This window comes from Thalassophryne amazonica, chromosome 14 (assembly GCF_902500255.1).
Source record: "Thalassophryne amazonica chromosome 14, fThaAma1.1, whole genome shotgun sequence".
NCBI lineage: Eukaryota > Metazoa > Chordata > Actinopteri > Batrachoidiformes > Batrachoididae > Thalassophryne > Thalassophryne amazonica.
In genome coordinates, this window is record NC_047116.1 from 21,629,825 (window position 1) to 21,652,845 (window position 23,021).

At 42.5% G+C, this 23,021-nt stretch overlaps 1 protein-coding gene across 2 annotated transcripts; it reads left to right on the top strand.

Moving 5' to 3' along the window:
* The first annotated feature begins 270 nt into the window (after nt 1-270).
* Nucleotides 271-22,429, top strand: LOC117524181. 2 transcript variants are annotated; one of them, XM_034185936.1, is made up of 5 exons: nt 271-459; nt 555-875; nt 1,139-1,232; nt 7,202-7,286; nt 22,233-22,429. In XM_034185936.1, the coding sequence occupies exons 1-5, from the start codon at nt 384-386 to the stop codon at nt 22,332-22,334; spliced, it is 678 nt and encodes a 225-aa protein (XP_034041827.1). In that variant the 5' UTR covers nt 271-383; the 3' UTR covers nt 22,335-22,429. The 2 variants fall into 2 exon arrangements, with proteins under 2 accessions (XP_034041827.1, XP_034041828.1); XM_034185937.1 differs by lacking the exon at nt 22,233-22,429 and adding an exon at nt 7,400-8,846.
* Nucleotides 22,430-23,021: the final 592 nt, after the last annotated feature.

Consider the following 23,021-nt stretch of genomic DNA (forward strand, 5'->3'; position numbering starts at 1 on the left):
TGGTGTGTGTGAGCTGAATGAATTTACTTTTTAGTGGTGAGTGCTACTCTAAACATTGTGCACACACCTTCTGTGTGACGGGGGCTTTACCCTTGAAAGAGTAGACATTTCTTCTAGTAATAAATTTAACACTCTCAGAGTTAAATTATCATGAGTTGTTTTGCTTTGTTTGTGGCAACACAGATGTGGCAACACTCCTCACAATGGCTCAAAAATTTCTGAGAAAGTGGACGCACTTTACTGAATAAATTCCATCTGCAGTGTGACCTGAGGATTGGTGGTTGAATTGTGACTTCAGCTGAACAGAAAAAACCCACTTCCTCTTCTCAGCGCAACTTACAGAAGTACACTGAAGAAGTTCACAGTCAGTGTATCTTCCAGTCATGTTCAGTTTCAGCACTGCGACTCTGCTTCCTCAAAAACAGTTGTTTTTCTTCATTTTAATGGGTCTTTTTGCAGGTACAGTGAAAATTTGTGATTGGGATGACTGATTTTGATTTTACTGCAGATGATTTCTTTGATTTATGTTTATTTATTTTTGTCTTCCCTGTTAGAATTCTCTGCAGCTGACTACAGCAATGTATCAGTGTACAAAGGACAGCTGGTCATTCTTAACTGCAGCATAAGCAAAGAGAATGTAACGCAAATCAACTGGCACAAGGATGGATCTTTTCTTTATGCACATTTATTCTCAGAGAATCAAACTGTAAATAATATCACATCTCACAGACTGATCATTGACTCAGCTCTTCAAACAGAGCTGAAAATTTTTAATGTTGAATATGATGATGCAGGACTCTACAATTGTACTTTTGCTACCAGAAAAGGAACAAAGTTTGTTATATGGAGTTTATTCATATCTGAAAAACACACCGGTAAGTCGAGTTCAAAGATGAACATTTCTACATCATGTCACTGTAAATATAATATTAATCTGCACACTGTAAAAAATAAAATACTGGCATATGTGGTTGCCAGAATGTCTTTAAAAAACATGAAAAATTAATAAATATGAACAATGTCACTAAATTTAGAGTATATATATATATATATATATATATATATATATATATATATATATATATATATATATATATATATAGTGCATGCTATTTATATTGTGTCTGATTTTGTGCAGATTCCTCATCACAACAGGGTTTTTTTCTTTACCTACTCATACCTGTATGTGCACTACTTCTGTGTGGTGCGACTTTGGCAGTCTGCTTCTACAGGTAGGTCATCTATCCCTCTATAATCTGTAAAAACCTTGTACTAGTTCCATTTCAGACATTATTCAGTCTCACCTGTCCCACTATTGTTCAAGGTAGAACAACCAGATTGTATTTGATGATATAAGGTTTTCAAAATTCTGTGATTTCCAGGTCATGGTCATTCCCCCCCCACACACACACACACACACACACTCGTTTTCAACTGCTTATTCCAATTAAGGGTCGCGGGGGGGTTGGAGCCAATCCCAGCAGTCATAAAGCGTGAGGCGGGATACACCCTGGGCAGTTTGTATGTCTATATGTGACTCTGCGACAGACTGGCATCCTGGTCATCCCATTGGTTTGAAAAATCAAACTGAATCTTCCTTCTTTTTGGTTGCTTTAGTGAGAGGAAAACAGGACTTTGATGCTTAAGTTTCTAAACAAACTTCCTGCTTATTAGTGCAAAGACTAAAGCCAAGCCAGTGCACTGTGGATACGTCACTCCATTTCCGGCTTCAACCATTTTTGAGGAGTTACGTTAAGTGTGTGACCGCAGGACCTTTGTGGCCGGGAGGGCGGCAGGATCGAACACCAAAGTGCTTGAACTAAAGACCAGAACTCTACCAGGTCAGCCAAAGGGGAATTCCCCATTAGCCAAGCTAGCGGGAACATCTTTTCAATCTGGACTTCACCTTGCTACATATCTCGCCACCATTTTTGACTTCGTCCCAAAGTCACAGGTGCATTTAATCATGTTCTGTGACGACCCACATCCTGCACCTTGTATGGCAGCACCCTGACATTGGGGTGAATGTGAGGCATTATTGTAAAGCACTTTGAGTGTGTGATGCAGATGGAAAAGCGCTATATAAATGCAGTGCATCTACCATTTATTTCACATTTTGTTTAATGGTTCCACTGTCTCTATTGTTTAGAACCACAATATATAACCTTATTGGCATCCTGTCCTGGGTGTACCCCGCCTAACGCCCTATGACTGCTGGGATAGGCTCCAGTCCCCCGCGACCCATAACTGGATTAAGCAGTAGAAGATGAATGAATGAATGAATGAAACATACATCAGCTGTTTTGTGCAGTAATATAAGGGATTGAAATAATGACTTAGCAGTGAAGCTATTGGTATCTTGTTTGTGGGTGATCTTAGGGCCCCTTCACACTTAACAAGAAAGACGCAGAAACCGGAAGAAAATCCGCAAACCAAAAATGAAATGGGAACTGCGAAACATTCTACCTGCTGTCAAGAGGGATGCACAACAGGACAGGTGTGTTCGATACATGCCGACAGTTTCGTGCACGCTCGTGTTTGCACGCATGAACACATTGCGAGCACATGAAAAGTCACGCACACAATAGCGGATGAAAAAAATTAAAAAACACCACAATTTAAAATGCTTAATTCCTGTTATAAAGAGCGGATTTGCCTCCGCCTACATGTACGCCAGGAAGTAATGAAATTACGTGGATTACTGTTCTCCCTTTTATGTTTTACATAAATTACCTGATGTGCTCATCTCATGAAGAGCCAGCTGACTCCTGTGTCATGAAGAGTTGGCTCCTGTATCATGAAGAGCGTGGCTCTCGCATCGTGAACACATCAGCAGCATGGCGTGTCCATTGCGCAGTGATCCGCTGCAAATGTGAAATGTGCTTTAATTATTACAATGTGGGGAAATCCCACAGTAACACGCACCTCACAGGGGCGTCCCATGGGGTGATTTCCTGCATGGCATGATATTCAGAAGGGTTGCGGTGTGCACTGATGGCAGTAGTCAGCTGAAGCAATATGTTTTATTTCCATGTGAGGACAGCATGCCAATGTCCGTGCCTCACAGTACAGTTATGCAACTTCATATCCTACAAGCTACTACAGATGTTCCTGAGCTGTGACTTGCGAGCACAGATATCTGAGCAGCTGCAGATCGCAGGGGGACACGCCCACCATTGTCTGCAGACCTCATCAGGTCACAGAAAAAAAAAGGCTCACTCTCTGTTCCTTCATTCTGTGGTTTTTAATATATTTGTATGTATTATTATTTGTTTGTTCTGCATCGGTCTGATGTCTGTGATTACACATGAATGAGTTCACGCCTTTACACTTATTTAATTTCCACTCTTCTGTTTGTCATGTAAACTACAATTTACATGGTGGAAGTGACATCAGCCTGCTCGACCGGCTCATTAATTCCGCTCAGACGCTGGCCGGTCCACATGTGATTGTGTCAATACATAATTATCAGCGTGTGATGAGGGCATGAGCACCCGCCCACACGTGCATTGCATGTTCACCAGATGGGTGAAACACATGTGATTCATGGTGAATTGAATGCAAGTGAACACATTTGATTCATGGTGTGTGTGTGTGGGCGGGGGCACTCCACAATCCTTGTGTGTCTGTGGGGTGTTCAGCAAGTCACGCCCATGTGTGTTGCTAGGTTACACCACACTTGTGTTGCACTTAGACAATTTTTACAGACAGGTCAAAAGTGGTCACGTGCTGTTTACTCTCGTACCAGGAGCGCAAATAGCCCCACCTTTTCTAAGCATCCAGCGAGCAGTGTTAGATGTTCGTGTGCACCACCAGGATTTTGGCCAACACCTGCCGAGAGGAGTCAAATGGGCACTCGCAGGGCATTCACTGTCTTTTGGCCGCTGGTGTACACAAATGGTTGTCGTGACAGCTGTACAAGACGTTTGAGGCGGCTCCAATTTTTCACGAGTGGCATTTAATGCCTCCTTTGTGCACCATTCTGCCTCAATCATGTTACGCGTGAAGGGGCCCTTTGGTCCTAAGGTATTTCATGATAGGCAAGTCATTTGAACCACAGAGTCAGATGTGCAACGTTTCTTCTATGATATGAATACACAATGCAAAGTTTTGAACACATGGTTGGGCTGTGTTACAAGTGCTGACCGTTATGAGTGTTGTATCTAACGTTTTGAAAATTGAGCACAAACTTCTGAGATTAGCGTCTTAGTGATTGCAAAAAACTGTAAGATGACTGTATATCTGTTACTCTTTGTTCACTTTTGTACCACTGGGATGACTTGTGTCAAATAGTGCAGCTCCCAGACCTGACAAACAAGACAAAATACCCAAACCGACAGTGTATTTTTAATTCTGTTTATTTACAGTGTAGCATTACTTTTACTTGACCATATATATGGCTCACAATATGCTAAACTGTTATGAAAGTATAACACAAAGGTCAATTTTTCAAGTTACATGTTTTTATTGCAGACTAGTTTGAAATTGTAGTACACATATATTTCTTTCATAAACCACAAAGCTCAAGATAACTCATTAACTATTAACTTTAAAAATTTCACTTTTCCATTATGGAAAAGTGAAATTAATAAGAGTATGGACCCTTGCGGATGTTATTTTTGACGGACAATTCGCAGGTTGTTTTCAACTTGTTATAATATCTTAATACGCGTATCTTTTATACAAATTGACGATGTATATCGGAGAATACATATTTCAAAGTAGAATGCCCATCTAAGTGTAAATGTTAACTATAGTTTATGTGACTTTTAACCATCTAGATCTCCCACTTGGTTTTGACAGACAGCGTAACATCCGCAAGGGTCATTTTTTATTTAATTTTTTTGTACTTAAAATTGCTTCAAGGGCCTTTTATTTACTTTTTTCATTTCATGGGTTTTCTATAGACTAACGCACAATGCAATTGCCTTGAGGAAAAACTGAGGTCCAATCGTGTTATAATATGTGATGAAAAAAACTGGATTTTCCAAATTTCTTTTCAATTTTTCTTTATTTTTATGAGCAACGAAATACACTCAAACTATGCATACTATATATACATTAGTGTTAACATTAACAAACATTCTATTTAATAAACACATTCATGAAGTACCTCAGGTGTAATATAATGGTTTAGCATATTGTGAGCTATATATATGTGTGTGTGTGTGTATTAGGGGTGTCATGGTACACAGAAGTCGTTCGATGCATGTCACGGCTTCAGTACATATGACATATGAATGTACATATGTTGAGTTTGGTTTTTGCATACACTATCTTTAATCTGTGAGCAGCAGAGAGCTGCCGTCAGTCCATTTAACACTGTGAGACAAAGTGTCAGTGTAAACTTTCTTTATTGATTACATCTCTTGTCATTCGCATTGGGATGAATTTACCCTGCAGCGCGTTGATTGTGTTTGATTTTTTATTTTTTACAATGCATAGAGCCAGACTCCCTTCTATATTTTTTTCCATTTCAAGCTTGTTAGATTTTTGCTCAAATGGCAGTATCTCATAAAACCTCACTCTGTACAGATTTGAAGTCATTGTATGCAGTGTTACTATTCGCCGGCCATTTCATCTGTGAAATTTTACACAAATTCATAAAAAACATCAACTTTTGTCATAAATTGGTGGCATTTTTGGTGTAAACTAGAATGTGGTCTGATCTCATCCTGGGACAGTAATTCCACAATAAATGTGGGATCAGTACGCTGTCGCTTTCAGGATCATGTCTCTTTGCTTTCAACATTTCTGATTGGAATAAACAGTTCAGTTGCTTCAGCTGTCAGCCTCCCTCTTTCCTCTGTTCTCAACTTCAGGGTCCCATGATCCTTTGCACACTCGGAGGGGTTCTGGTCTAGCCTGACAACTGGCCTGGCTATGAATTGACCCGGATACTGGCCTCCATCTTGCAGTGAGATTTCCCACTCCTAAACGACCAATAGGCGAGCAGCGCTTGCGCAACACCAAAGTGAGGCTGACATCAGAGTCTCGGTCGCCAACCAATCACAGGCTAGGAGAGAGAGGCCAGTATCTGGCCCAATTCAGGGCCAGTTGTTGGGCTAGTTCTGGTGCTGCGCTAACATGGTGTCTGTTGCACGGAGATTCATTGTTTCCTAACCGTTATCAGCAAATAAGGATCTTCTGGAACGGGAATATCAATGGCATGTAACCTGGGTGTGGTTCGTCATCAGATTTGGTTTAAAAAAAAACAAAACAAACTATATAAATATTAACTTACGTTTGAATGCCTTTGGTGAACGCATTTCATGGTGATGATGCCATTTTCGTTGTTTACAACTGGTGAGTCGAACTGGAACCACTCCGAGCGCACAGGGGTTGATGGGACCCTGAAAGACTACTGAATATACGCAACAGGCTGAAGGGTGTGGCCACGCCTCCTCCTGCACTGAGGCAGAAGACCACACCTTCCCCTACACAGCTCATGAAACTAGAGTGACAGTCTGTGGAAATGAGAAGAAGTGGTGTATTGTTTGACAAGTACTTAAATGTAATACTCCGGCCCCCCTGGATAGGTTCCAATTGATGAAAAAACATACTGTGTAAAATTTTGTTTGTATAAATTCATTGTTAGAGGTAGCTCAAAAGTATTGAAATTTAGCTATTTTCATGCTATATAACGCTATGCTAACTAAAGCGTGGAAATCGCCCATGGAGGCCATCTTGAATTTGTAAGTGAGCGCCAGGAGGATTCATCAGGACTTTTGATATGTTTTTTAGGATGGGTTGGGGCACCATTAAGCTTTAGTTTGTATAGCGTTATACAGCAGAAAATAGCCAAATTTCCTTGCTTTTGAGCTACCTCTAAAAATTAATGTAAATAAAATTTTGCACAGCATGTTTTTTCATCAATTGGAACCTATTCAGGGGGTCAGAGTATTACATTTCAAAACTTTGCAGAATAAGGACCACCCTAACGCGTGTGTTTAATCATAATGTGCAGAATCACATTCTGTGAACAGTTTTGTGCAGGTCAATACACATACATGTATTATGCCACCCCTAATGTGTGTGTGTGTTTGATTTTCAATTTGACTTCATTTCCAGAACTATAGGCTAACACAAGAAAAATGTTTAATAATGTTCGCTGTGGTGGTTTCATGGCTTTCTGCCAACAATTTAAACAGCTGCACAGTGCATGGTCTGGGATTCTGTTAATAGAAGTCTGTCTTTGCAGAAAACTGAAGAATAGGACAGAGAATCTGGACTCGGTTAGCAGGCAGACGGTGGTTTATGAGGTGCCTGATGTGTTGAGAGAACAGGTGCCCCTCTATCTTGTTGTATATATGAATATATTGTCTTCCAGTGTCTGTCTGGAGCTTTGTTGTTTTCTCCCTTTGCAACCATGTTGAACTTTGCTTTGTTGCTTCTTCAGGTGGACGTATCTCAGCGTCACGCTTATACAGACCGCAGAAGACATCAAAAGCACAGGAGTCAGTACTTTGAGAGGCTCAATCTCATATATGAGTCAACTTAGCTGCCGATCAAGAAACACGACATGTGGTCAGAAGAGGACTGACACATTGCACAGAATAAACTCAGTCCTATTGAGATAATGAGTTGAAAGATGAGCAGTAATGATAGAAACAGCGCAATCTATTACAATTTTCCGTTCTCATAACCACAGCAGTGCTTGTTTTATCACTGGAACATATGTGTGACATATATAAAAAAAAAAAGAGTAAAGACTGTCGAATGTAAAAGTGAACAAATAATCTGTAAACATAAAGGGGCACAAAGTGTATAGAATGTGTTGAAATAGTTGTCCAGCAGATGGCAATAAACACATCTGTTGTGGAAAAATCACTAAATCTGTATGTAAAAATATCTTTACATACAGATGTGTGGAAAAATATGCAAATCAGACTACTGATATAAAGTTGTAGAAACAATGTGGGACGGGGGCTTTTAATATTAAGTGGTTCAAGGTTCCTTTATTGTCACTGTCATGTTTCACATGCAAATGAAATTTGTCATCAGGACCAGTGGCATTATATCATAATGAAAAGATAGCACTAAAATCAAGAATAAATAATTGCTGAACTAAAAACATATGAATGATAAAATATGTTAAAAAAAAAAAATTTGCACAATCCACCTTCAGTCTAGTGCAACAATCAAACAAACACCAAGTCATAAAAGGCCACACAGCAGGCTAAAGCAATGTAAAGTGCAGTGCTCAATAAGTCCTGGAGTTGATTAGTCTTACAGCCTCTGGATAGAAGCTAAATTTGGGCCTGGTTGTTCTTGCCTTGATGCTCCGCAGCCTCCTGCCAGGGGGAAAAATTCAAACAGTTTCTGGGCCGGGTGGGTGGTATCAGCCATGACGTGAGAATGGAGTTGTGCCCTCCATTGGATACATTTGAGGGCTCACTGTACAAGACACAACAAAGTTGCAGTTAGAGAGCAATATGTGCTGCCTTAAAGACATCTTTTCCAGGTAAATTAATGGATTTTTCAACAAGACGATGCAAAACCACATTCTGCACACATTACAAAGGTATAGCTGCAGGAGAATGTTATGTTGGAACGCGGGTTAGAGGAGCGAACCTGCGTCTGACAAGGACCCAGCGCTAAATCAACAGAGAGCGGTTCCAGAAAACTGATTTATTTACAAGTGCTGTTCATAAACAATGTGAATTAATGGCCTGGCGGGGTGGAGGACAACGCGCTCCTCCCAGCGCCCAAAAGGGATTGGAGCCCGACAGTTCTGGACCCAGGAATTCCCGCCGGCACCCCCCAGGTGGTTAACGAGTCAAGACGGTGCCCGTTAAGGACAAGAGGTGAGGTAAGTCAACACTGTTCACACAAATACTGTTTAGGGTTCACACCATCAGCAAACACATTCAGGTTCTAATTCAGACTCAAATTACAGAAACAGCTCTCACAGCCCGTGGAAGACCATCAATCCGCACGCCACAGCTGTGAAGAGCGAATTTACACAATTATCAAAGTAGCTCAAATATTGCTGCGTGCAAGACGCCAAATTACTACTGTTAATTACTCAAAGTCTTTAAAGCTTTAGTTACCTCTGAAGTGTGCTGATGGAGCAAGTCCCTCACCCATCTCCTTAACAGGCACGGTGCGTCAAACCTGGAACGATCCTCGGTGTCACAGTGTTAGACAAACGACCGTCTCACAACGGCAAAAAGGTTGAGTTCCCGGCAATTCTGCTCAAATCACTCATGGCTTAAATGCAGAACGCCATCTCATAATCTGCTTCAGCTGAAAGTCTTTAAGTCTGCACGTGAGCATCATCCACAGGTGCTGCAAGTCGTTCTGATGAGGGTGAAGGACTCTTCCGCCAGCACCTTCTCCACAGAAAAAACAGTTTGCACACCACCTGGAGAGCAAAGAAAAGAAAAGCTGCACCAAAATGTCCAGTCAAACCCCCCAACACACAACAGTACCCCCCCCCCCCCCCCCCCCATCAACGGGAAGCCTCCCGGCGACCGAACAGACCTGGCCCGAAATCAGCACCTCCCTCCGGGGTCCACGGCAGGAAGCAAACGGTGTAACGTTCCCAAAGTCCACAGCAGGCAGCAGGACAGGGCACCGCGGCTGGCATCAACAAAAACAACTCCAAAAGAGTCCCACATACAACCTAACATACAAGAAAAATACAAAACCCACCCAAACCCTCCCCAGGGGACCGTCCCATCCAACCCTGGGAAGAAAAGGAAAACTCACAAATCCAATAACCCAACATAGCCCCAACAACACAATACAGTGTCACAAAGAAAAATAACAAATAACCCCTCCAGATGACGTGCAGAGCTCAACACCCCCCCCAGAGGACTTTTACCACCAGTTCCAGGAGTAATAACCAAAGCCGGAATCCCACAGAGATCCCCAGGCATACATGGAGCAACAGCGCCCCCCAGAGGACCGTGCCATCAACCCCAGGAGGCACCCCCCCCACAACCCAAGAACCCCAGACCCGGCCACACCTGGCTAGTCGGCCCCACAGTCAATTCCCCCCCAGAGGATCGTCCCATCAACCCTGGAGGTGGAACCTGGAAGGAAACATAAAAAACAAAATTCCAAACCCCCAATGGACTTCCTTAAACCACACCGGGGGCAAATAAAACAACCGGAAACCCTGTTGCCCTCCCCAGCATCTCGAAAGACCCCAGATTACTCCCAGAGCCTATCGTCAGTTCAATTTTGGCGAACGGCACAAAACTACCAAGCTGGGGAAGGAAACCGGAAAAACTAACCCAGTCCCATCCCCTAAGTGCAGCGGAAAACCGGAAATACGTCCGGTGCCCCTAAACCGACCATACCACCAGCCTATCGGGAGGGGTGGAACTACCGAAATGGCGAACGGCACAGATCGGCCCACCGCTCTGACTGAGGTACGTTCCCGCTGCACTACACCCTGGTAACGCCAATGACGAACGGTCAAAGGCCCACCGGGGCTGAAGTGGAACCGGGCATCAACCAAACCCAAAAAAAACGCCCCTGAAACCCCCCCCCCCCCCCCCAGGTGCAGAGGTTGTCTGAGAAACGCTCAGCGTAACCAACCTGCACCACCCCACAACCCAAAAGACGAACGGTCTTAGAGTATGTGAGGTTGGGGTTAGGGAACAGGGAAATAAAAACAACAAAACGACCCTATCCACAAACAAAAATTACCTAAGTTCAAATAATTAAAACATACGATTACCTGAGTCCAGTCGAGCTCTGAACTGCCAGTCGTTCACTCCACCAGGACCGCCTCTAATTCCCTAAACACTTTATAACCCCTACATGAAAACAAAAACAGACCGAATAACTAAATAACCAAAGGTCCGCCTTTTTTTTTTGTTTGTTTGTTTGTTTTATTATGCCTGTCTAAAAACACCTGGAGATATGTCATCGTTATCTTTCTTGACGCTTATGTGACCGGGGCAATATGGCTGTTTCAGCTCGTCTGAGCTGCATGGGCTCATCCACTAGAGGAGCCAGAGGTCCCGTCGGAGGAGTCTCAGTGGGGCGAAGAAGAGGCGGCCCTGATCTGTGTCGGGGAAAGCCCCGAGATGTAAAGACCCGCTCAGATGTCCGCCCTCTCTCGCGTCCACGCTCCTTTATCTGATCATCTAGACGAATAACCAAAGTTATTAGCTCATCTAAATCTTTTGGTTCGTCACGGACTGCTAGCTCGTCTTTTAATGAATCGTTCAAACCATCTACAAACACTCCTCTCAAAGCTGCGGCATTCCAACCGGACTGAGCAGAAAAAATTAGGAAATCAACGGAATAATCCGCCGCACTCCACTTCCCCTGCCTGAGATTCAGCAACCGTTGGGCAACGGTATTTGTTTTTACCGGATGGTCAAAAACCAATCGGAAGTCCCAGGAGAAATCCATAAAGGATCCTAACAACGGAGATTTATTGCTCCACAACGCAGTGACCCAAGCTAAGGCGTCACCTCAAAGCAAATTTGTCACATATGAGACACGGCTACCATCAGAAGAGAAGGACGCCGGTCGCTGAGCAAAAACCAGAGAACATTGCATCAAAAACGGAGCACAGGCTTCAACGTTTCCCGCATAAGGCTCCGGATGACAAATAATTGGTTCGGAAGCCGAATCTCTGGGTGACGGAGTTATCTGCACCGGTATCGATGGTGCCGCAGCTGGAGCAGCAGGAAGCGTAACGGCTTGCGCTGCAAGCTCCGTAATGCAGGCATCTGTTTGTTTAATTTGGTTTGCAAGATGCTGTAATTGCTCCCATATCTTCTCCAAGTGTTCTTGAACTCTTTCAGCAAATGGAACCGCTTCTGCCGCTGGGTCTATTATGGAATGGCTGGGGACTTCTGTTATGTTGGGACGCAGGTTAGAGGAGCGAACCAGCGTCTGACAAGGACCCAGCGCTAAATCAACAGAGAGCGGTTCCAGAAAACTGATTTATTTACAAGTGCTGTTCATAAACAATGTGAATTAACGGCCTGGTGGGGTGGAGGACGACGCTCCTCCCAGCGCCCAAAAGGGATTGGAGCCCGACAGTTCTGGACCCAGGAATTCCCGCCGGCACCCCCCAGGAGGTTAACGAGTCAGACGGTGCCTGTTAAGGACGAGAGGTGAGGTAAGTCAACACTGTTCACACAAATACTGTTTAGGGTTCACACCATCAGCAAACACATTCAGGTTCTAATTCAGACTCAAATTACAGAAACAGCTCTCACAGCCCATGGAGGACCATCTCTCACACAATGGCAACAAGGTTGAGTTCCCGGCAATTCTGCTCAAATCACTCATGGCTTAAATGCAGAACGCCATCTCATAATCTGTTTCAGCTGAAAGTCTTTAAGTCTGCACGTGAGCATCCTCCACAGGTGCAGCCAATAGTTCTGATGAGGGTGAAGGAGTCTTCCGCCAGCACCTTCTCCACAGAAAAAACAGTTTGCACACCACCTGGAGAGCAAAGAAAAGAAAAGCAGCACCAAAATGTCCAGCCAAAGCCCCCAACACACAACAGAGAAGATGTTATGGATCCTGGACTGGCCTGCTTGCAGTCCTGTCATGTTCCCACTAGAGAATTTGTGGAGAATTGTGAAAGAAAAATGCAATGATGACCTCCCTGTACTGTTGTACACCTTAAGTCATGTTTACAGGAAAAATGGAACACAGTAAAACCTTAAAGGCTTCACTGCTTGTTATCCTCAATGCAGAGACTTCTTTTAAGATGGTTTTTCTGAATACAACACCAACTATATCAGGAGAACTGGACTCGGGCAACCTGGAACCTGGGATATTTCATTTGGGAGAAGCATGCTGGCTGTTTGTGCTGCTGTGTTGTCACACAATAGCAACTACTCTGAAAATATAATAAATTGTATATTATTTAGCCATATTAACAGTTTTATTGGATTTGTACAAAGTGTGATAATGTCAGGGGTTCAGAAAAAAATCATGTCTGTTTAGACTTGACTAGGCCATATATCAATAGGATAAAACAAATTCTGTAGTTCATTACATTTGCAGACTCACCCCCTGACAGAATGGTGAAAAGCAGTGTCTTTACTACTCAGGAAGAAAATCCCTGGATCAAGGCTGCCTCTACCTGTTTTACGATGATGATGATTATTATTATTATTACTATTAACATTATTATTTATAAATTGCAATGGTTTTATACTGTAAAACTTACAGTATTTTCTGTAAAGGTATTTACATAACCCAATAACCCAGTCTCATATTTTCAGAGGTCATAAGTGGACAAATAAACAGACTATTATTAATACAAATCATGACAAATGAAGAGAGCATGTTGCGAAGGTTGAGGGAATATTTTGAGGAGCTGATGAATGAAGAAAATGAGAGACAGAAAGGCTGGATGATGTAGACAGAATAAATCAGGAAGTGCAAGGGATAAGTAAGGATGAAGTGAAGGCAACTATGAAAAGGATGAAGAGTGGAAAGGCAGTTGGTTCAGATGACATTCCAGTGGAGGCAGGGAAATGTATTAGAGATATGGCATTGGAGTTTTTATGCAGACTGTTTAATAAAATCTTGGAAAGTGAGAGGATCCCTGAGGAGTGGAAACAAAGTGTGTTGGTTCCTATTTTTTAAAAATAAAGGTGATGTGCAGCACTGCAGTAACTACAGAGGCATAAAGTTCATCAGCCACAGTATGAAGTTATGGGAAAGAGTATTAGAAGCTAGGCTTAGAAAACAGGTGAAGATCTGTGAGCAGCAACATGGTTTCATGCTAAGAAAGAGCACTACAGGTGCAATTTTTGCTCTGAGAATACAGATGGAGAAGTACAGAGAAGGCCAGAAGAAGTTACTTTGTGTGTTTGTGGATTTAGAAAAAGCTTATGATAGGGTGCCAAGAGAAGAGTTTTGGTATTGCATGAGGACATCTGGAGTGGCACAGAAGTATGTGAGGGTAGTGCCGGACATGTACAAGGATAGTGTGACAGTGGTGAGATGTGCAGTAGGAATGACAGACTCATTCAAGGTGGAGGTGGGATTACACCAAGAATCAGCTCTGAGTCCTTTCTTGTTTGCAATGGTGATGGACAGGTTGACTGATGAGATCAGACAGGAGTCTCCATGGACTACAATGTTTGCAGATGGCATTGTGATCTGCAGTGAGAGTAGAGAACAGGTTGAGTCTAGCCTGGAAAGGTGGAGATATGCTCTGGAGAGAAGGGAAATTAAAGTCAGTAGGAGCAAGAGTGAGTGCATGTGTGTGAATGAAAGGAAGCCCGGTGGAATAGTGGAGTAGAAAGGGGCAGAAGTGCTTTAAGTAGATTTTAAATACTTGGGGTGAATTGTCCAACGTAAAGGAGAGAATGATCGAGAGGTGAAGAAGAGAGTGCAGGCAGGGTGGAGAAAGGTGCCAGGAGTGATCTGTGATCTAAGAATATCTGCAAGAGTGAAGGGGAAGGTTTGCAAGACAGTAGTGAGACCAGCTATGTTGTACAGCTTAGAGACAGTGGCACTAACAAAAAGACAGGAGGCAAAGCTGGAGGTGGCAGAGATGAAGATGTTGTGATTCTCTTTGGGAGTGACGAGAATGAACAAGATTAGGAATGAAGATACCAGAGGGACAGCTCAGGTGGGACAGTTTGGAGACAAAGTCAGAGAGGTGAGATTGAAATGGTTTGTACACATGCAGAGGAGGAACGTGGGGTATAGAGAGAAGGATGCTGAGGATGGAGCCACCAGGAAGGAGAGGGAGGCCAAAGAGGAGGTTTATGGATGTGGTGAGGGAAGACATGCAAGTGATTGGTGTGAGATTGAGTCCCATTGGTTCTTATAAGGTTTTGGGATCTTTATTTTGTTAGCTGGGTAGTTCGGACTTTGTTGTCTGGTGCCACACAAACCATCTACAGTTCAACACCTCGAAGACAAAGGAGCTCGTCATTGACTTTTGGAAGTCCAGACCAAGACCGCAACCATGTCTGATTGAGGGAGTTGAGGTAGAAGTTGTGGAGTCCTGCAAGTGCCTCGAGCTGTGCCTGGACAGCAAACTGGACTGAACAACCCACACCAACCACTTTTACAGTAAGTTGTGCAGTCACCCTCTACACACAGTCATCGGCAACCAGAGGAGCCTCTTCACCCACAGACTGCTCTTTCCCAAGTGCAGGACCAACAGACAGTACAGTTTGATGTCCCGAGGGACATCAGACTGTACAACTCCTCACTCAGTGGGAGGAGAACAGGAAGTCAGAAGATGGGAAGGAGCAGTAGTAACCAGTAACAAGCAGTATTTTTGATAATGATATTTTATTATATAATGATATATGTCTGTGACAGGGGCTTTACCCTTGATAGAGTAGACATTTCTTCCAGTAATAAATTTAACACTCTCAGAGTTACATTATCATGAGTGGTTTTGCTTTGTTCTGTGAGGTGACAGATGTGGCAACACTCCTCACAAAGGCTCAAAAATTTCTCTGAAAGTGGACCCGCCCAGCCTACTGAATTGCACCTGCAGTGTGACCTGAGGATTGGTGGTTGAATTGTTACACCTCACCGGTTGTTACTGTACTGATGTCCCTCACAACGTACAAAATCAAACTATTTCACACTTTTAAATTTATTCAAAGTCACAGTGGAAAAACAGGCCTGGATTCTGAAGAACCCTCACGCAGGAGATCCTTCTGTTCAGAACTAAAACAGTTTTTATAAACATGGGCGAAACAAAGGCGGACCTTATTTCGCAAAATCCTTCCCTTATTGATCCCCGTGGGCATTCAGGGGAGGTCCCGTTCCCCTGCCCATAACCCACGCAATAACGGGACATATGATTTATATTGTTAACCTGAATCTCTTTGCTCTGAGTGGTAAAACCAGTTCAGCGAAGTTTGATATGCACATTCAAATAACAGACTAAAAGTATATCAAACTAAGAATATAATCAGTTAGGTAAAATAATTACTTAATACCAAAACAAACAGCAAAGAAAACAAAATTATAGTTAAACACACTAATATATCTAACAGAATTATGACCTCAGCTGAGCAGAAACCCACTTCCTCTTCTTAGCGCAACTTACAGAAGTACACTGAAGACATTCACAGTCAGTGTATCTTCCAGTCATGTTCAGTTTCAGCACTGCGGCTCTACTTTCTCAAAACAGTTGTTTTTCTTCATTTTAATGGGTCTTTTTGCAGGTACAGTGAAGATTTGTGATTGGGATGACTGATTTTGAGTTTACTGCAGATGATTTCTTTGATTTATGTTTATTTATTTTTGTCTTCCCTGTTAGAATTCTCTGCAGCTGACTACAGGAATGTATCAGCGTACAAAGGACAGCTGGTCATTCTTAACTGCAACATAAGCAAAGAGAATGCAGTACTAATCACCTGGCGCAAGGATGGATCTTTTCTTTATGCACATTTATTCTCAGAGAATCAAACTGTAAATAATATCACATCTCACAGACTGATCATTGACTCAGCTCTTCCAACAGAGCTGAAAATTTTTAATGTTGAATATGATGATGCAGGACTCTACACTTGTATTTTTGCTACCAGAAAAGGAACAAAGTCTGTCATATGGAGTCTATCCATATCTGAAAAACACGCCGGTAAGTCGAGTTCAAAGATGAACACTTCTACATCATGTCACTGTAAATATAATATTAATCTGCACACTGTAAAAAAATTAAAAATAAAATACTGGCAGCTGTGGTTGCCAGAATATGTCTGTAAAACACTAAAAAAATAAAAATAAATCATAAATATTAACAATTTCACCAACATTTAGGGTATAAAGCTGCTGTAATTGACAAAAAGTTACACCTTTTTTGCAAATTATAATGAATTTATACAATAAGATATTTAACATCTTTTTTCTGGCAACCGCAGTTGCAAGGTTTTTTTTTTGTACAAACACAGGGCTTTTCAGATTTTTTTAAATATGCAGTTTTTTTTATACTTTTATCTTTTTTTATCTATGGACTGTTAATGTTTTTACATGTACACATCTGAAATAAAATAGAATAAAAACAGTGCATGCTGTTTATATTGTGTCTGATTTTGTGCAGATTCCTCATCACAACAGGGGTTTTTTCTTTACCGACTCATACTTGTATGTGCACTGCTTTTGGGTGGCAGCATGACTTTGGGAGTTTGCTTCTTCAGGTAGGTCATCTATCCCTCTATATTTTGTAAAAACCTTGTACTATTTCCATTTCAGACAATATTCAATCTCACCAGTCACACTATTGTTCAAAGTAGAACAACCAGATTGTATCTGCTGGTACAAGTTTGAACTGAGGTACTTCAAAAAGGCCTAAAGTTTTCAAAATTTTGTGATTTTCTGGTCCTCCCATTGGTTTTGAAAAATCAAAGTGAATCTTCTTTCTTTTTGGTTGCCCTAGCGAGAGGAAAACAGCATTTTGATGCTTAAATTTACAACCACACCTGCTGCTTCTTGCAAAGACGAAAGCAAAGCCAGTGGATAAGTGGATAAGTCACTCCAGCTACATAATGAAATATCTTGTTTGACTTCAACCCTTTTTGAGGAGACACTTTAGATTGTTGGTCAATCGCTTAACAGGTCATCCTCCATTCAGCCAGGACAGTGTCAGTTCATCTTTTCACTGAGGGTGTTACTAGGATGCATGTATTCTCACTTATTGTTTCATTCTCAAATTATGGTGCTTGAAACCTTCAACATATCTCAAACTAAGGCAACAGATTTCAATCGTCAAGCACCTTTTCAGGAAAACAAACATCCAAGTCTTTAGCATACTGGGCCCTCATGTAGAAAGACTTGCGAGGATTTCCTGCTAAAACATGGTGTATGCCAACAACACCCTGTCATAAGCACAAAAACAACAAACACAAAAATACCCAAATGTATCAAAGCGTGCGTATGCATGGATCCAAGCATGTTCCGTTTGTACATCCCACTGAATGTGAAACTGAGCGCACGTGCACATGCACCCAACTCCTCCGTAGCCACAGCCCTATTTAAATATGCAGTTCTATGTAAATAGGCCCTTTGAGCAAGGATTCCCCACGCCATAAGATCAGACAACATAAACACTGAAAAGAAATTATACCTTGTGTGATCTAGATGACTGGTAATGTTGTGGAGACACACAGGGATAGTTTATTTGGTACCCTATTAAACAGGATAAACATGAAATGGGAAAATGTCAGTGGAAGCGTGTGTGTGTGAGAGGCCGAAACGCTGTGAGCTAAGAGCAGTGCACACACACGGAAGTTAGGAGATATTAGGTGTACCAGCTTACCGTGTGTGACATTCACAACTATACACATGTTTAATGGCATATACTAACCACAGGGAGACAGTCGGGGGCCTGATAAGAATCTGCAGGTATAGTTGCACCATCAAGAAAAAGGAAACATTAATAATAATAACAAAAAACATATCTGAAATGCGCACATGCCCAAATGTGCCTGTGCTGGATTTTGGAACAATTACACAAATAAACTATTTACCCATGCAGCCATCCATCGTGCACTGTGCCAGTGTCTAGTCTGTTCCCAACCTAATGCATTTGCGCATCACACATGATTTGACCATTGATAGAATGAAATTGTTTCCTATTAACACACATACACTCAAAAATATAAACGCAACACTTTTGGTTTTGCTCCCATTTTGTATGAGATGAACTCAAAGATCTAAAACGTTTTCCACATATACAATATCACCATTTCCCTCAAATACTGTTCACAAACCAGTCTAAATCTTTGATAGTGAGCACTTCTCCTTTGCTGAGATAATCCAGCCCACCTCACAGGTGTGCCATATCAAGATGCTGATTAGACACCATGATTAGTGCACAGGTGTGCCTTAGACTGTCCACAATAAAAGGCCACTCTGAAAGGTTCAGTTTTGTTTTATTGGGGGGGGATACCAGTCAGTATCTGGTGTGACCACCATTTGCCTCATGCAGTGCAACACATCTCCTTCGCATAGAGTTGATCAGGTTGTCAGTTGTGGCCTGTGGAATGTTGGTCCACTCCTCTTCAATGGCTGTGCGAAGTTGCTGGATATTGGCAGGAACTGGTACACGCTGTCGTATACGCCGGTCCAGAGCATCCCAAACATGCTCAATGGGTGACATGTCCGGTGAGTATGCCGGCCATGCAAGAACTGGGACATTTTCAGCTTCCAAGAATTGTGTACAGATCCTTGCAACATGGGGCCGTGCATTATCCTGCTGCAACATGAGGTGATGTTCTTGGATGTATGGCACAACAATGGGCCTCAGGATCTCGTCACGGTATCTCTGTGCATTCAAAATGCCATCAATAAAATGCACCTGTGTTCTTCATCCATAACAGACGCCTGCCCATACCATAACCCCACCGCCACCACGGGCCACTCGATCCACAACATTGACATCAGAAAACCGCTCACCCACACGACGCCACACACGCTGTCTGCTATCTGCCCTGAACAGTGTGAATCGGGATTCATCCGTGAAGAGAACACCTCTCCAACGTGCCAAACGCCAGCGAATGTGAGCATTTGCCCACTCAAGTCGGTTGCGTTTATATTTTTGTTGAGTGTACGATGCATAGAGCCAGACTCCCTTCAATATTTGGCCATTTTAAGCGTGTTGGTCTTCAATGGCTTGACCTGACTGACGTGGAATGTCAGATGGGTGTTCATGGCCCTGGGGAGGTTGAGCCATACAGCCACAGGATGAACAACCTTAGAAACAGAAAAGGGTCCGACAAATCTGGGAGTGAGCTTCTTTGAGTCCAACCATAGCAGCAAGTGCTTTGTGGACAACCAAACTCTTTGATCAGGAACATAGGACGAGGCGAGAATCCTCTTGTATTGCACAGCAGACATATAGATGGCCGATGACTTGATAAGGGACTGGCGGGCCAGCTTCCAGGTCTTCCTGCATCTCCATACCTGGGCAGGCAGACGGGACCTGGGAATTGGAGCCTGTGGATGCACTGAAAAAAGAGAAACATCAGTGCACTTCATTCAAAGTACTTATTTACATTGGTCTAATGGAAAATTGTGGTTTCCATTTTAAATCTGCTGGAATCACTTTACCAAATCATAAATATACATAGTGAAAAACTAAAAAAAAAAATAGCTGCAACAAATTACATCTTTAACATTTTTTTAAGTTGATCCAAAGTATCATTTTTTTTCAGTGATGGAAATAATGATTGAAAGCACTTGTATGAAGCGCTTAAGGCAACTTTGTTGTGATTTGGTGCTATATAAATGAAATAAACTGCAATTGAACTGAAAGCCATGGACCACATGAAACGGGAGAAGGCCAGTTGATGAGGATGGCAAGGTGTTATGAGCCAGGTCCACCCAGACCAGATGTTCTGAGCAGGTTGTGGGGTGTTGGGCGGACATAATGCGAAGGCCCTTCTGCAATTCCTGATTAATCCATTCAGTCTGACTGTTGGACTGGGGGTGATGGGCGTAGGACAGACTGACAGATGCTCCCAAAAGTCGACAGAACTCGGCCCAGAACCTGGACAGAAACTGCGGCCCGCGATCTGATACAAAATGATTGGAGGTGCAGCTGTTGATGTACAGGGAGAAGAGTAGAAGAGAAAGAATGCAGCCTTGGGGGGATCCGGTGCTGATGGGCCATGTGTCAGAGACATGCCCTCTCAGCTTCACATGCTGCCTCCTGTTAGATAGAAAGTCAGTGATCCACCTACAGGTGGAATCAGGCATGCCAAGCTGAGAGAGCTTGTCATGCAGCAGGGCTGGAATGATCATATTGAAAGCAGAGCTGAAGTCCACAAACAGAATCCTGGCATAGGTTCCTGGGGAGTCCAGATGCTGGAGGATGAAGTGGAGGGCCATTTGAAGGTCTTCATCACCACAGAGGTCAGGGCAATGGGTCTGTAGTCATTAAGACCTGAAGTTCTTTGTAGGATAGGGATGATGGTGAAGGTGTTGAAGCATGCTGGCACCTGGCATGTCTCCAGTGAGGTGTTGAAGATGTCTCTAAACACCAGAGACTGTTGGTCTGTACAGTTCTTAAGTATTATTGGGGAGACAGAGTCAGGTCCGGCTGCTATGCGTGAGTCCTGTCTCTTGAAGAGCCTGTTAACATCACTCTCATGAATGGAGAGAGGCAGTGGTCCTTACTGTTAGCAGTTGTGTGGGGGAGCAGACACCAGTCAGGGTGGGGGAGGAGGTACCGATGGGTTGGAGCTGATGATCATGGGGGATCCGCCCCCTTTTGGAATGGCGTGTGAGTCCAGAATGTAATTATCATATTGTTCAGTGTTGTTACCTAATATCCATAGTTTCTCCAAAAATATTAGTCCTATCAACTTTCTGTTTTGGCAGCATTCATCCTTGACCCAAACTACATAAGCATACCAAATGGCAAATGTCAGCTCTCCACAGTTTGTCTGTGATTGAAGTCGCATGCACCACACAGAGCATTTTATCTTTTCTGTATTCTGCTGCAAGCATAAATTTTACGCACTTACAAACAGAGACAGTGGCGGAAGACATGAAAAGCACTACACTTTCCACTCACGGTAATGGCAACATGACACTTAACTAAAATGACAACCAGTTGAACTACAAAAAACACAATAAATCAATAACACTAACAATTAAACTAACATGAACCACAATAACATGTACAACCCTGAACTCCCATGATGCATTGTAGCATAATGTCCATTGTTTGCTGTTGTTAGCTAGCTAATATCGCTAATTTCTCCAAACAATATTAGACCTATCAACTTTGTTTTTGCAGTGTTCATCCTTGACACAAAATACATAAACATACCAAATGGCAAATGTCAGCTTTCCCCAGTTTTTCTGTGATCAAAGCCATACCCATGCACACATGCATATACACACACACAGAGGCGACTTGGCTATTATAATAGATAGATATATGTGAGTGTGTGTTTGATTTTCAACTTAATTTTGACTTAATTTCCAGAACAATAGGCTAACACAAGCAAAATGTTTGATAATGTTTGTTGTATAGTTTCATGGCTTTGCACCAACAATTTAAACGGCTGCACAGTGCATGGATTGGGATTCCATTAATAGAAATCTGTCTTTGCAGAAAACTGAAGACCAGGACCCAATATCTGGACTCAGGAGATGGTGGTTTATGAGGTGCCTGATGTGTTGAGAGAATAGGTGCCCCTCTGTACTGTTGTATATATATGAATATATCGTCTTCCAGCGTCTGTCTGGAGCTTTGTTGTTTTCTACCTTTGCAACCATGTTGCACATTGCTTTGCTTTGTGCTTCTTCAGGTGGACGTACCTCAGCGTCACACTTACACAGACCACAGAAAACATCAAAAGCACAAGAGTCAGTACTCTGAGAGGCTCAATCTCATATATGAGTCAACTTAGCTGCCAAGCATCCGACCGGAAAGAAAGCAGATTGTAACATCACTTTTTCTCCTTGAGACAGCGGTTCATTTTTTTTAGAGTGTGGATAAAGAAAACAGTAATCTTTCAGCAGTGCTTTCATGAGCTGGATGTGAGTTATAAGAGTTGGGCTATGTCATATTCTCATATTGCACTTTGTGTTTTTTTTTTTTTGTTTGTTTGTTTTTTTAAGGAAGGCACTATGAATAATTTTCCAAATCAGAAAGGATTATATGCATAAAGTATGCAAGCAATTTTTCAATTACTCTATAATATAATATAATAGAATAGAATAGAATTGAAGCATGTGCCACTATATAATAAGGCTGGGGTGGTGGTCAAGTGGTTACTGCACTTGGTTTCGGTGCGGCAGGTTCCCGGTTCAAATCCCACTACTGCCACATTTCTCCATGTAATGTGGAGTTGCGTCAGGAAGGACATCCGGCGTAAAACCTGTGCCAATTCAACATGCAGATCCACCTCAGATTTGCTGTGGCGACCCCGAGTGCAAACAAGGGAGCAGCCGAAGGGTCTTACTATATGCCACTATATAATAGTTCATTGAAAGAAGAAGGTAGGAATCAACAAAAGCCCCAAAACATACCCCAATACACTCCAACACACAGAAAAAAACATAAAACCCACCCAAAACCTCCCCAGGGGACCGTC

Bases quoted from the DNA above. Each gene is read 5' to 3' on its own strand.
- LOC117524181 (XM_034185936.1), top strand. From the start codon at position 384: ATGTTCAGTTTCAGCACTGCGACTCTGCTTCCTCAAAAACAGTTGTTT. The intron at 1,233-7,201 runs GTAGGTCATCTA...CTGTCTTTGCAG, and splicing joins TTGGCAGTCTGCTTCTACAG to AAAACTGAAGAATAGGACAG. The intron at 7,287-22,232 runs GTGCCCCTCTAT...GTGCTTCTTCAG, and splicing joins CTGATGTGTTGAGAGAACAG to GTGGACGTACCTCAGCGTCA.